The sequence below is a fragment of the Macaca fascicularis genome, chromosome 12, assembly GCF_037993035.2.
Source record: "Macaca fascicularis isolate 582-1 chromosome 12, T2T-MFA8v1.1".
NCBI lineage: Eukaryota > Metazoa > Chordata > Mammalia > Primates > Cercopithecidae > Macaca > Macaca fascicularis.
In genome coordinates this window covers 133,675,730-133,691,909 of record NC_088386.1, presented here as the reverse complement: position 1 = coordinate 133,691,909, position 16,180 = coordinate 133,675,730, and the positions used below count along the sequence as shown (strand labels likewise).

General features: G+C 42.2%; 1 protein-coding gene across 26 annotated transcripts in view; it reads right to left on the bottom strand.

Moving 5' to 3' along the window:
* Positions 1 to 5,087: 5,087 nt before the first annotated feature.
* LRRFIP1 (LRR binding FLII interacting protein 1) overlaps positions 5,088 to 16,180 on the bottom strand; it is a 167,553-nt gene continuing 156,460 nt past the window's right edge. For all 26 annotated transcript variants that reach the window (XM_005574762.5, XM_074010591.1, XM_074010596.1 and 23 more), the window contains one exon: positions 5,088 to 5,979. In XM_005574762.5, the coding sequence (XP_005574819.3) occupies positions 5,869 to 5,979 (111 nt within the window). In that variant the 3' untranslated portion in view covers positions 5,088 to 5,868. The remainder of the gene's footprint in view (positions 5,980 to 16,180) is intronic.

Genomic DNA, 16,180 nt, shown 5'->3' with positions numbered 1-16,180 from the left:
TGAAAGTTTTATGTTTATGATATTTATTCTTACCATACATCTTTCTCCATTTTTTTTGTCTTGTATCTCAGCAGAATGTATAAATTTCCTAATGTAGGTTCTTCTATTTCTTAGGATTATTATTATTGCTTCCGTTTGTCGGGGAGGCTTTTTTTGGGTGAGTTTTTTTTTTTTTTTTTTTTTTTCCCCCGTCTCACTCTGTCCCCCAGGCTGGAGTGCAGTGGCGCAATCTCGGCTCACTGCAAGCTCTGCCTCCCAGGTTCAGCCTCCCAAGTAGCTGGGACTACAGGTGCCAGCCACCATGCCCAGCTAATTCGTTGTATTTTTAATAGAGATGGGGTTTCACCATGTTAGTCAGGATGGTCTCGATCTCCTGACCTCGTGATCCACCCGCCTTGGCCTCCCAAAGTGCTGGGATTACAGGCGTGAGCCACTGTGCCTGGCCTTTTGTATGGTTTTTGTTTGCGATTATGAGCTCCTAATGAACTAATCTTTAGTTAGATAGATTTCTAAATCTAACTGGTAAGTTTTGATACATAGGAAAGCTATTGATTTCTGAACATTAATCACATATCCTAGTATTTTAAGGAATTCTCATTACATCATCAGTAGTTTTGCAATTGACTACAAACAATACTTATGTTGCCAGTTTTCCAATATTATATCTTATTACTATTTTGTGTTTTGCTGTGCTGTCTGAAACTTTACAGTAGTGCTAAACTTAAGGGCTTCAAGGCATCTTTTTTTCTTCCAGATTTAAATGTAAATGTGTCAATTTGCTGTTTTTCTACCAAATGTGATGTTAACTGTTTGAGATAGTATTTTTAACAATATTGCAGAACTACCCTTCTATTTCTGTCTACTTTGTCTTTATGAAATCTTTTCGGGATCTATAGTTTCCCATCTATATTGATAAGTAAGGCTGGGCTTCAGCAGTAGTAGACCATCAAAACTCTTCCTGTTCTTCACCCTGTCCCCAGCCCCCATAAACATATTAATAAGTTTGGTCAAAAACATGCTGAAGGCTATGACCAACCAAATCAATAACATAATGATTATATTATTCTCATTTATGAAAGTTTGTGAATCAACCCTTCTGCTTCTACCTTCATATATTTGGATAAACCAGCTCCTGAGAGTGGAGAACATAGGGCTCTGAAAGTAGGAAAAATGGTGGAACAAAGAAATCTTGATGAAGAGGGTAAGGCATGAGTAGTTCAGTGAATGAAGCTATAGTTTTACTTGTCGTCTTGAAACATAGTGGCCACACCTAAAGAACAGCTGAAGACCCTCCTGGGTTTGTCCTCTTAAGCAGACATGTGCCTCACATGCCATCTGCAACTTCCAGGGCTTTCTGTAGTGAGAGGAGAATAGAATTTTGCTCCCTGGACTGTAAACAACATTGTGGGGAAGGATAGCGGGGGTGCACCTGGAGGCAGGCTTGGGAGTAGGGACTCAGGCTAGGAGTGTATATGCTTGTGCCTGACCTTGAGGCTAGAAGTGCATTTCCTAATGTGTTCTGCAGAGCCCTGATCCCAGAAGGCTCTGTGAAGAAACGGGTTCCATGTTCAAAGTTTGTGAAATGTTATCTAATCTGTCTCCCTGTTAAGGAATCCCAATGACAGATGCTTCTCAACGAGTAAACTCATCACCTGTTTAACTGTTACCAAAGGCTATTTGTTTATAGAGCTATTTACTTAGAACCCCTCCTAACATTCCTAGAAATTCGTGGTTCATGATAAAACATGTTGGGAAACACATGACTGACAGTAATATTAGTAGTCACGACAACGAAGACAAACCATCAGCTATCTCCTCCTGAGCATCGTGTACCAGGTAGTGTTGTAAGCACTGAGCCATGGTGCTGAGCAAGACAGACACGGCTCCTGACGCCACAGTGCAGTAGAGTGGTTACAACCAGGGCCAAAATAATATTAATGTAGGACCCTCCATTGTGCCCCCTTTATTTATTTTCTTTTCTTTCTTCATCTTTTTTTTTTTTTTTTTTGAGACAGGGTCTTGCTCTGTCCAGTCTGGAGTGCAGTGGTAATCATTGCTTGCTGTAACCTCTAACCCCTGGGCTCAAACCATCCTCCTGCCTCAGCCTCCCAAGTAGTGTGTGCCACCTGCCCAGCTAATTTTTTTAGTCTCCTCTTTTATAAAATGGAGGTATAAGAGTACCCACTTCAATGAGTTATTGCAAAGAACAAAAATGATTATAGTTGGAGAGGGGGTAGTGACATAATCAGGTTTTTTACAAGTGAGTTTCATGGGTTGGAAGTGTGAACAAGATTGAAACTGGGAAGACCAGGGAGGACGGGTTGCTAATGATGGTGGCCTGGTCCAGGGGCATTGGCGATGGTAATGGGAAAAGGACAGAGAGTGGAGGGGCGATGAGGGAGAGGAAAGGGCCAACAGAACACTGAGGCTTCTGACCAGGCTGGTGGCGTGAATGAAGGTGCACTTGTATTACTGAGGATCTGGGGAAGAGGAGCATGCTTGTGGGGGCAGGTGGGAGGGAGGACTGAGTTCAGTTTATGTCAGAAACCTTGGCTTTGTAAGCTGCACTGGTTTTGTATTTTTACACTCTCTATTGCCTTTTGCATCTCTTAGTATGTAACCCTTTGCCATCATCCTCAGTCCCCTTTCCTGGCCTCTCCTCCTCTAATCCCTTTTAGATTGTTCTAGGTGCTTTCTGTGCCCTCTACTTAGTTACACCCTCCCCCTAAGAAAGTCTAGTCTCAAGATTTGAAAGTTGCATCTTTGCTGGCGACTCCTAATCTACATCTCCAACCTGGTTCTATTCCCTGAGTTCCACACTCAGTTCCCTACCATCGACCATGGAGCTTCCGTTCCAGCAGGGGACGAGAGGCAGTAAAGAAAAGTTTATTGTATGTTAGACAGCGCTAAGGTGAGAAAAACACATCAAGAAAGGGGACAGGAATTGTTGAAAGATTGGAATTTTATTGTATTTTATTGAGGCAGTCTCCGTTGCCCAGGCTGGATTTTGGATAATGAAAGGTACTATGAAAAAAGTTGAAAGCAGCTAGTGGGATAGAGAGCGAGCTAAGGTACGTGTGGTCAAGCGTGTGTACGTTTGGGGAATTTGCTGCTTCAGCTGTCTGGTTAAGAAAGGCTTCACAGAGTGACATTTAAGCTAACACCTGAGGATGAAAAAGTCCTGGCCTTTTGAATGTCTAGAGCAGCACTGTCCAATAGAAACATAATATGAGCCATATATGTAATTTTAAATTTTCTAATACCTATATTTAAAAGAATAAACAGATGAAATTCATTTTAACAATACACTGTATTTAACCCAATATATCTAAATTATCGTTTTGCTATGTAATACACATTTAAAAATTGTTAATAAGATATTTTATGTTCTTTTTTTAATAGCAAATTTTCAAGTCAGTATATATTTTATATTTACAGCATATTTCAATTCAGGCAAAGTTTTCATCATAAATACTTGATCTGTGTTACTATTTCATAAAATTAAATAGAATACCAAAAAATCATTTTTTTTTCTTTTTTTTTTTTGAGACAGAGTCTTGCTCTGTCACTGACTGGAGTGCAATGGCGTGATCTTGGCTCACTGCAACCTCCGCCTCCTGGGTGTTGGGAAAAGCCCACGGTGCAGGGGACAGCCACCCCAGCCACCAAGAACGACCCAGCTCCAGACGACCGTCGTCCTGAGGCTGAGAAATGCTAGGTTGCAAGGATGAAAAAAGCCAGCAACAATTTCCATTAGCTACATCTGCAAAAAAAAAATTTTATTCTACTAAATAAATTTAAAAATCGTGTTCTAGCTTCCTCTGGATTAGGAAGTGTGTGTAACATTGGTTTGCTGTTTCCAAAAGAATTGGTGGGAAAGGTAGAGACTGAAGGCTTGACTTCCTCAGAGCCACTGATAGGGAAAACGCCATCTTCTCAGGGCAGTGAGACACCTGGGAATCAATGCCTTGCAGCCCTGTACTTACCAGCTGGGGGACGTCTGGCCAGTTCACCTTCCTGGACCCTGGTTCCCTCATCTGTAATGTGGATTTAATAACAGCATCTACCTCATAGAATTTCTGTGCAAATGAAATGAGTGGAAATATGTGAAAATTACGAGTGAAAAATACCTAAAAGCGTCAGCATGCTGCCGAGCATGTCTGCGTGCTGTGTGAGTGTTTGCTACTGGTGTTATTCGTGAGTGACATAGACATTTTCCCGGTTAAACATGTTTGTATTCAGATGTTGTGGAAGAAACCTGAAGGATGGGACAATGAACTGAACATCTCCCCTTTGCTGGTGGGCCCAGCATGGTCAGGACAGGGTCCCTGAGGGGCTTCGTCCAGCTTCCTTCCTCCTTCCTGTTCATACAGCGCCTGGGTGTGCAGTGTGGGTCTCCCAGTGGTGCCCACCTGCCAGCACGTTTTGCTTACCTGTCCTTACCCTTGGTTTCCTACTTGCCAGTGTTGGCCCCCAGCCTCCTATAACTTGTCTGCCTCCCAATGGGCAGTGGCAAATATCCTCTGCACAAGGAGATACAAAAATCTGTGTATTTTAATAGAGATTGCATCTCTTTCTTAATGGAACGCAGCTGTGTATATCCTGGATCCATACAGTTCTGGGGGATGGACGCTGGTGACTCCTAGCATTACTCTGGGAGTGTTTTCTTAATTATACACCCTGAACTCACAACCCTCACTCCAGCATTCTCCGTGCGTTAAGACTAGATATGGTTTTGGATGATACTGATGTGGTTTCCACTTGATAATGTCCGGAAAAGCTGGCTGGCTTCACCAGCCATATTTGAAATACAACATATATGAACAGTCACTAAAAATCAGCAGGTAGCTAAAGGTTTTTACTTTTGTCCTTGATGATATCGCCATCATCTCTACTGTTACCTCCTTCTTCACTTCACTTTTTAAGTGCACTCATTCTGTGAAAACACCTTTTTTTAAAAAATAGGGAAAGAAAAATGAATTGATTTGATATTCTTAAAAAATAAAAAAAGACCCAAAATATACAGAACCGTTAATATGAAATTAAAGATCTTCTTTCTCAGTGGAAAAAAATTAAAACCACATTGCTGAAGTCTCTCAACATTTCACTTTTAATTTTTCTAATAGTACATTCTTTAAAAGAAGTTAACAACTTCAATTCCAAATATAAGGATTAAATAATGCAAATGAAAAGCTGTCATTTTCAGTGAAGCTTTGCCTAATTACCCTGGAAAAAAGTATTCCTATGACTGAACTGATGCAAAAATCCCTTAGAAAATCTTAATTTGTTGCCTGTAAAGAGTCTTCTTAAGGTCACTTTTACTACTAGACTGCCCCCTTGTTTCCAGTGAAAGAGTTTTGCTTGGTAATGGCTTGTGGTTCCACAGTGTTTTTGTGTATGAAAAGCGTAGACTAAGAGATACTACTGAAGTCGCTCAAATTGTAGATTCTGCCATGAAAGGAAGTCCCAACACTGTAACATTTCCCCTTAATCTTCAGCAAGACACATGAAAAAAAAAAGAACTCAAGTCCCAACTGAATCTTTACTTTGATCACCATTTCCAGTGGCATTCAGAGGCTGCTGTGCGGTCAGACAGAGCTCCCTCGAGGCCCCCATGTGCTTATGAAGTATCTGCAGGTTCTGAGCGTCGGCCCCAGCCCGGGCCAGGGGTCTGCACACAGAGGCACCTGGTGGCTGCTGGGGCTTCCTCGGGTGAGCCATGGCACGGGAGCCCCTAAGTGCTAAGCTTGCCACGGTCGTCTTCTCTCAGAAGGCAGGGGAAGAAGCAGCGCTCCCAGACAGGACAGAGAAAAGCCTATGAAACAATGCTCTCCAGTCACCAACCAGTTGCCTGTTCAGAGCTGGAATTTACTGCTGGGACAACAGTGCACTCCGATTTGCTTTCATTTTTTCCAGACGCTTCACTAAGTGGCCGTTGCTCACCTCGAGCTCTTCTGTTTTATCCAATGCAGAGCGGAGCTGGGAACAGAGGAAAAAGCAATGAGCTTTGAGGAACTTGTTTCCTCCAAACGTAACAGGGTTTTGTGTTACCAAAATTCCAGTCCTACTGAAAAATAAAATAACTTGGACCCTGGTCACTCATGATGCCCTTCCTCTGAAACAACTGGACTCCAGAGAGGGAACACTCCTGGGGATCCTGATGATTTTCTTTTCTTTTTTTTGAGACGGAGTCTTGCTGTGTCACCAGGCTGGAGGGCAGTGGCCCAATTTTGGCTCACTGCAACCTCTGCCTCCCGGGTTCAAGCGATTCCCCTGCCTCAGCCTCCTGGGACTATAGGTGTGCACCACCACGTTCAGCTAATTTTTTGTATTTTAGTAGAGTGGGGTTTCACCATGTTGGCCAGGCTGGTCTCAGTCTCCTGACCTTGTGATCTGCCCACCTTGGCCTCCCAAAGTGCTGGGATTACAGGCATGAGCCACCACGCTCAGCGCCCCACGCCTCCCCCCCCATCTTTTTTTTTTTTTTGAGACAAAGTCTCACTCTGTTGCCCAGGCCAGAGTACAATGGTGTGATCTTGGCTCACTGCAACCTCCGTCTCCTGGGTTCAAACAATTCTCTTGTCTCAGCCTCCCGAGTAGCTGAGACTACAGGTGCACACCACCACACCCAGCTAATTTTTTGTATTTTTAGTAGAGATTGGGTTTCACCATGTTGGTCAGGCTGGTCTGATCTACCCACCTTGACCTCCCAAAGTGCTGGGATTACAGGCATGAGCCACCACGCCCAGTGGGGATTCCGATGGTTTCACAAAAGGTAAGTGAGGCATGAGGTAAACAAACACAAACAACAAGAGCTGAGCCTGGACTGCATGGAGGAGGTGGTCCCCATAGCCCTGGCAGCCAGAGTCCAAGGCAGGAATGCCTGAGGCCAAGACGGCCACATCTGGGAGCCAGGGCCATGGAGCCTGAGAGTCAGGCAGAAGACAAGCTATAGAAGCCACATTAGCAGGACATCATCTGGCCCCACAGGCAGCATGGCAGAGTGGGGGTGCCCTAAGCTGGGAGAACATGGTTTTGTGGGGGGTCACAAGAACAGGGTCTACAGCTTTGCTTTGAACCCAAAACACTCAAGGAAGGTTGTCTGGGTCCTGGGACAGAAGTCCCACCCCCATCTCACCAGCAGAGGCAGAAGCAAGCCCTTTTTGCAGGAGGTTTCCACAAGTTAAGCCTGGAGTATTCCTACAAATTAAAATCATGCATAAGCTCACAAAACACTAAGGTGACAAACCATTTGAGTGAGAGTCAACAGAAGCAATAAATGACAGAATTAGACCCCCAAAGACTGAGCATGTTTCAATCGTCAGATATAGAAAATAGGACAGCTGTGTGTGAAATATTTAAAGAATAAGAATACAATTTAAAAAGAGGGCATACATGAACATGCAGCAAGAAACTATCAACAATGAAGATACTTTTTTTAAAAAAAGGTGAACTGGATAATCTTTGCAAAAACTTTAGGCATTACGCAACAGAGAGAGGTAAGGAGATAGAAAATATGAAAGAGAGATGGTTAAAAAATGTGGAGACAATGAGAATTTCTAACATCCTCTGATTAGAGCTCCAGAGGGGAAAGGGGAGAGACTAAAAAAGAGGAATTATTTAAAGAGTTAATGGTTGAATATTTTCCAAAACAAATTTTTAAAAAGACTTCATAGATCCAAGAAACACTATATATCTCAAGCAGAAAGATTCCAATAAACCACATCTAACAGTAAAACCGTAGAAAATCGAAGACAAAGAACCTGAAAGAAAATAGAGAAGAAAAAAAAAAAGTCCCCTACAAAGGACCCACCGTTAAAACAACAGCTTTTTCAACAGCTCAATGGAAGCCAGCAGATGGTGGCATAATGGCTATAATCATTGAGGAAAATGACCACCACACAGAATTGCATGTCCCTCAACACTACTGTCCAAGAACAAGGATGAAACAAAAACATGTATAAACAAAAACAGGGAATTCACCACCAAGAAGTCTGCTCTAAAAGAATTTCTACAGTAAGTACTTCATGGAGGAGGAAAATGATTCTAGTACAGTCTGAGACACTAATATGACAGACATATAAAATGGCCAATATGTAGTTATGTCAAAAAAACATGGGCGATATAAAACAACAAAAACAACACAACAATAGTATTATCTGAGAAGAGGGATTTATGAAGGTCAAAAGTATTTATGTGTGGATGTACATATATACATACACACACATATACACATATGTGTGAGTGTGTGCATGTCAGGCAGGAGAGTGAAGCTAAGGTGCTCAAAAGTCCTTCTATTTTACAGGAGGGGAGTAAAGATAGTGTTCAACTTTAATTTTTTTTAAGTTAAATAAGAATACCCAATATGTGATCACTGAAAAGAATAGAAATTGAATATAAAGTTTATATTTGGAGAGAGAAAGAGGACACACAAAAGACAGGACAAATGGTTATCCGCAGTCAGATGGTGAAAACAAGTCCAAATATACCAATAACAATGGACTAAAGGCTCTATTAAGACGGGCAGATCACGAGGTCAGGAGATCGAGACCATCCTGGCTAACACGGTGAAACCCCATCTCTACTAAAAAATACAAAAAAAACGAGCCGGGCGAGGCGGCAAGCGCCGGTAGTCCCAGCTACTCTGGAGGCTGAGGCAGGAGAATGGCGTAAACCTGGGAGGTGGAGCTTGCAGTGAGCTGAGATCAGGCCACTGCACTCCAGCCTGGGCAACTGAGCGAGACTCCATCTCAAAAAAAAAAAAAAAAAAAGATACGCAGTTTTCAGATTCAATTAAAAACCACCGCCACCTAGCTATGTGCATCTAAAAGAGATCATCTAAAGCATGACAACACAGGGAAGACTGGAAGCCAAGGGATGGAAAAATCAGAAGTGGACAAATATTAACCAAAAGAAAGCTGATGCAGCCACGTGAATACCTGACAAGGTCAACAGCAGCAGGGACCAAAAGGGTCACTACAAAATGACAAAAAGTTTAACTCATCAAGAAGATATCAGAATTTTAAACACCTAGTATCAATAGCCTCAAAATATATAGGAGAAATAGGGAGAATGAGAGAAATCCACTCTGATTTTATGGAAGAGCTTGACAAGTCTCTATCAGCTACTGAGAACTTAAGCAGACAAAAGAAATCAGATCTGAATACACACTTCACAAGTTTGATCAGTGGACGTATACAGAATTTTGCGTCCATAAATCAGAGACTATACATTCTTCCTAAGCAAATTTGAGACATTTAATTTACAAAAGCGAATCATGTATCGGCCATTAAGCAAGTATTGACAAATTTCAAAGACCAGATATAACAGGAACGATGTTCTCTGACCATAGCAAAATTAAGCTAGAAAGTTAAATGGTCGGCCGGGCGCGGTGGCTCAAGCCTGTAATCCCAGCACTTTGGGAGGCCGAGACGGGCGGATCACGAGGTCAGGAGATCGAGACCATCCTGGCTAACACAGTGAAACCCCGTCTCTACTAAAAAATACAAAAAACTAGCCGGGCGCAGTGGCGGGCGCCTGTAGTCCCAGGTACTCGGGAGGCTGAGGCAGGAGAATGGCGTGAACCCGGGAGGCGGAGCTTGCAGTGAGCTGAGATCCGGCCACTGCACTCCAGCCTGGGTGGCAGAGCGAGACTCCGTCTCAAAAAAAAAAAAAAAGAAAGTTAAATGGTCAGGGCCTGGTGGCTCACGCCTGTAATCCCAGCACTTTGGGAGGCCAAGGCGGGTGGATCACCTGAGGTCAGGAGTTCAAGACCAGCCTGGCCAACATGGTGAAACCTTGTCTCTACTAAAAATATAAAAATTAGCTGGGCATGGTGGCAGGCACCTGTAATCCCAGCTACTTGGGAGGCTGAGGCAGGAGAATCGCTTGAACCTGGGAGGTGGAGGTTGCAGTGAGCCAAGATTGTGCCACTGCACTCCAGCTTGGGCAACAGAGTGAGACCCTGTGTCAAAAAAAAAAAAAAAAAAGAAAAAAAAAAGTTAAATGAAAAAATTTTACATTTTAAAAAAGTAAAGGAGGGGGGTGCCTAAGATGGCCAAATAGGAACAGCTCCATCCTCCAGCTCCCAGCATGAGCGACACAGAAGATGGGTGATTTCTGCATTTTCAACTGCGGTACCAGGTTCATCTCACTGGGGCGTGTCGGACAGTCTATGTTGGTCAGTGGGTGCAGCCTGACCAGTGAGAGCTGAAGCAGGGCGAGGCATCGCCTCACCTGGGAAGCACAAGGCAGAAGGGAATTCCTTTTCCTAGCCGAGGGAAACTGAGACATACAACACCTGGAAAATCGGCTATGAAGAGAGCAGTGGTTCTCCCAGCACAGAGGCTGAGATCTGAGAACAGACAGACTGCCTGCTCAAGTGGGTCCCTGACCCCTGAGTAGCCTAACTGGGAGACATCCCCCACTAGGTGCAGACCAACACCTCACACCTCACATGGCTGGGTACACCTCTGAGACGAAGCTTCTGCCAGAGCAAGAATCAGACAGCAACACTCGCTGTTCAGCAATATTCTATCTTCTGCAGCCTCCACTGCTGATACCCAGGCAAACAGGGTCTGGAGTGGACCTCAAGCAAACTCCAACAGACCTGCAGCTGAGGGTCCTGACTGTTAGAAGGAAAACTAACAAACAGAAAGGACACCCACACCAAAACCCCATCAGTATGTCACCATCATCAAAGACCAAAGGCAGATAAAACCATAAAGATGGGGAAAAAGCAGTGCAGAAAAGCTGGAAATCAGAGTGCATCTCCCCCTCCAAGGAATGCAGCTCATCGCCAGCAATGGAACAAAGCTGGATGGAGAATGACTTTGACGAGCTGAGAGAAGAAGGCTTCAGTCGATCAAACTTCTCAGAGCTAAAAGAGGAACTATGTAACCAGTGCAAAGAAACTAAAAACCTTGAAAAAAGAATGGAAGAATGGATAACTAGAATAATCACCGCAGAGAAGACCACAAACGAACTGATAGAGATGAAAACCATGACATGAGAACTACGTGACAAATGCACAAGCTTCAGTAACCGACTCGATCAACTGGAAGAAAGACTATCAGTGATTGAAGATCAAATGAATGAAGCGAGAAGAGAAGTGTAGAGAAAAAAAGAGTAAAAAGAAATGAACAAAGCCTCCAAGAAATATGGGATTATGTGAAAAGACCAAATCTACGTCTGATTGGTGTGCCTGAAAGTGACGGGGAAAATGGAACCAAGTTGGAAAACACTCTGTAGGATATCATCCAGGAGAACTTCCTCAACCTAGTAAGGCAGGCCAACATTCAAGTTCAGGAAATACAGAGAACACCACAAAGATACTCCTCGAGAAGAGCAACTCCAAGACACATAATTGTCAGATTCACCAAAGTTGAAATGAAGGAAAAAATGTTAAGGGCAGCCAGAGAGAAAGGTCGGGTTACCCACAAAGCGAAGCCCATCAGACTAACAGCAGATCTCTCGGCAGAAACTCTATAAGCCAGAAGAGAGTGGGGGCCAATATTCAACATTCTTAAAGAAAAGAATTTTCAACCCAGAATTTCATATCCAGCCAAACTAAGTTTCGTAAGTGAAGGAGAAATAAAATCTTTTACAGACAAGCAAATGCTTAGAGATTTTGTCACCACCAGGCCTGCCCTACAAGAGATCCTGAAGGAAGCACTAAACATGGAAAGGAACAACTGGTCCCAGCCATTGCAAAAAAATGCCAAAATGTAAAGACCATCGATGCCAGGAAGAAACTGCATCAACTAACGAGCAAAATAACCAGCTAATATCATAATGACAAGATCAAGTTCACACATAACAATATTAACCTTAAATGTAAATGGACTAAATGGTCCAATTAAAAGACACAGACTGGCAAATTGGATAAAGAGTCAAGACCCATCAGTGTGCTGTATTCAGGAGACCCATCTCACATGCAGAGACACACATAGGCTCAAAATAAAGGGATGGAGGAAGATCTACTAAGCAGATGGAAAACAAAAAAAAACAGGGGTTGCAATCCTAGTCTCTGATAAAACAGATTTTAAACCATCAAAGATCAAAAGAGACAAAGAAGGCCTTTACATAATGGTAAAGGGATCAATTCATCAGGAAGAGCTAACTATCCTAAATATATATGCACCCAATACAAGAGCACCCAGATTCATAAAGCAAGTCCTTAGAGACTTACAAAGAGACTTAGACTCCCATACAATAATAATGGGAGACTTTAACACCCCACTGTCAACATTAGACAGATCAACGAGACAGAAAATTAACAAGGATATCCAGGAATTGAACTAAACTCTGCACCAAGCGGACCTAATAGACATCTACAGAACTCTCCACCCCAAAACAACAGAATATACATTCTTCTCAGCACCACATTGCACTTATTCCAAAATTGACCACATAGTTGGAAGTAAAGCACTCCTCAGCAAATGTCAAAGAACATAAATTAGAACAAACTGTCTCTCAGACCACAGTGCAATCAAACTAGAACTCAGGACTAAGAAACTCAATCAAAACTGCTCAACTACATTGAAACTGAACAACTTGCTCCTGAATGACTACTGGGTACATAACGAAATGAAGGCAGAAATAAATATGTTTTTTGAAACCAATGAGAACAAAGATACAACATACCAGAATCTCTGGGGCACATTTAAGGCAGCGTGTAGAGGAAATTTATAGCACTAAATGCCCACAAGAGAAAGCAGGAAAGATCTAAAATTGACACCCTAACATCACAATTAAAAGAACTAGAGAAGCAAGAGCAAACACGTTCAAAAGTTAGCAGAAGGCAAGAAATAACTAAGATCAGAGCAGAACTGAAGGAGATAGAGACACAAAAAACCCTCCCCAAAAAATCAATGAATCCAGGAGCTGGTTTTTTGAAAAGATCAACAAAATTGATAGATCGCTAGCAAGACTAATAAAGAAGAAAAGAGAAGAATCAAATAGATGCAATAAAAAATAATAAAGGGGATATCCCCAACGACCCCAAAGAAATACAAACTACCATCAGAGAATACTATAAACACCTCTATGCAAATAAACTAGAAAACCTAGAAGAAATGGATAATTTCCTGGACACTTACACTCTTCCAAGACTAAACCAGGAAGAAGTTGAATCCCTGAATAGACCAATAGCAGGCTCTGAAATTGAGGCAATAATTAATAGCCTACCAACCAAAAAAAGTCCAGGACCAGGCGAATTCACAGCCGAATTCTACCAGAGGTACAAGGAGGAGCTGGTACCATTCCTTCTGAAACTATTCCAATCAATAGAAAAAGAGGGAATCCTCCCTAACTCATTTTATGAGCCCAACATCATCCTGATACCAAAGCCTGGCAGAGACACAACAAAAAAAGAGAATTTTAGACCAATATCCCTGATAAACATCGATGCAAAAATCCTCAATAAAATACTGGCAAACCGAATCCAGCAGCACATCAAAAAGCTTATCCACCATGATCAAGTGGGCTTCATCCCTGGGATGCAAGGCTGGTTCAACAGATGCAAATCAATAAACGTAATCCAGCAAATAAACAGAACCAAAGATAAAAACCACATTTTAATCTCAATAGATGCAGAAAAGGCCTTTGACAAAATTTGACAGCCCTTCATGCTAAAAAATCTCAATAAATTCGGTATTGATGGAACGTATCTCAAAATAATAAGAGCTATTTATGACAAACCCACAGCCAATATCATACTGAATGGGCAAAAACTGGAAGCATTCCCTTTGAGAACTGGCACAAGACAGGGATGCCCTCTCTCACCACTCCTATTCAACATAGTGTTGGAATTTCTGACTACAGCAATCAGGCAAGAGAAAGAAATAAAGAGTATTCAGTTAGGAAAAGAGGGAGTCAAATTGTCTGTTTGCAGATGACATGATTGTATATTTAGAAAAGCCCATCATCTCAGCCCCAAATCTCCTTAAGCTGATAAGCAACTTCAGCAGTCTCAGGATACAAAATCAATGTGCAAAAATGACAAGCATTCTTATACACCAGTAACAGACAAACAGAGAGCCAAATCATGAATGAACTCCCATTCACAATAGCTTCAAAGAGAATAAAATACCTAGGAATCCAACTTACAAGGGATGTAAAGGACCTCTTCAAGGAGAACTACAAACCACTGCTCAGTGAAATAAAAGAGGACACAAAACAAATGGAAGAACATACCATGCTCATGGATAGGAAGAATCAATATCGTGAAAATGGCCATACTGCCCAAGGTAATTTATAGATTCAATGCCATGCCCATCAAGCTACCAATGACTTTCTTCACAGAATTGGAAAAAACTGCTTTAAAATTAATATGGAACCAAAAAAGAACCTGCATTGCCAAGACAATCCTAAGCCAAAAGAACAAAGCTGGAGGCATCATGCTACCTGACTTCAAACTATACTACAAGGCTACAGTAACCAAAACAGCATGGTACTGGTACCAAAACAGAGATATAGACCAATGGAACAGAACAGAGCCCTCAGAAATAATACCACACATCTACAGCCATCTGATCTTTGACAAACCTGACCAAAACAAGAAATGGGGAAAGGATTCCCTATTTAATAAATGGTGCTGGGAAAATTGGCTAGCCATAAGTAGAAAGCTGAAACTGGATCCTTTCGTTACTCCTTATACGCAAATTAATTCAAGATGGATTAGAGACTTAAATGTTAGACCTGAAACCATAAAAACCCTAGAAGAAAACCTAGGTAATACCATTCAGGACATAGGCATGGGCAAGGACTTCATATCTAAAACACCAAAAGCAACGGCAACAAAAGCCAAAACTGACAAATGGGATCTAATTAAACTGAAGAGCTTCTGCACAGCAAAGAAACTACCATCAGAGTGAACAGGCAACCTACAGAATGGGAGAAAATTTTTGCAATCTACTCATCTGACAAAGGGCTAATATCCAGAACCTACAAAGAAATCACACAAATTTACAAGAAAGAAACAAACAACCCCATCAAAAAGTGGGCAAAGGATATGAACAGACACTTCTCAAAAGAAGACATTCATACAGCCAACAGACACATGAAAAACGCTCATCATCACTCGCCATCAGAGAAATGAAAATCAAAACCACAATGAGGTACCATGCCACACCAGTTAGAATGGCAATCATTAAAAAGTCAGGAAACAACAGGTGCTGGAGAGGATGTGGAGAAATAGGAACGCTTTTACACTGTTGGTGGGACTGTAAACTAGTTCAACCATTGTGGAAAACAGTGTGGCGATTTCTCAAGGATCTAGAACTAGAAATACCATTTGACCCAGCCATCCCATTACTGGGTATATACCCAAAGGATTATAAATCATGCTGCTATAAAGACACATGCACATGTATGTTTATTGCGGCACTATTCACAATAGCAAAGACTTGGAATCAACCCAAATGTCCATCAGTGACAGACTGGATTAAGAAAATGTGGCACATATACACCATGGAATACTATGCAGCCATAAAAAAGGATGAGTTCGTGTCCTTTGTAGGGACATGGATGCAGCTGGAAACCATCATTCTCAGCAAACTATCGCAAGAACAGAAAACCAAACACCGCATTTTCTCACTCATAGGTGGGAATTGAACAATGAGATCATTTGGACACAGGAAGGGGAACATCACACACCAGGGCCTATTGTGGGGAAGGGGGGCGGGATAGCATTAGGAGATATACCTAATGTAAATGATGAGTTAATGGGTGCAGCACACCAACATGGCACACGTATACATATGTAACAAACATGCACGTTGTGCACATGTACCCTAGAACTTAAAGTATAAAAAAAAAAAAAAGTAAATAACTCCTGGGTTAAAACCATAAATCATAATGGCAATGCTAAGTGAAACAGTCTACATCAACACATATGGGCTGCAGCAAGAGTGGCACATTGAGGGGTGCACCAGGGAAGCAGAAGGAACATCTGGAGCGTGGGAAGGGCACAGGAGCCGCCACTGGGTCCCACTCATGTGGACAGATGCACAAGCTAAGCTGCGGGTGAAGAACCGACTCCCAGGATCTTCAGGAAAATGATTTTCTAGAATGGGCAAAGGGTCAGTACTACCATCCAAGAACAAGGCTGAAACAAAAACAGGTATAAACAAAAATGGAATTTACCACCAAGAAGTCTGCTCTAAAAGAACCTTTACAG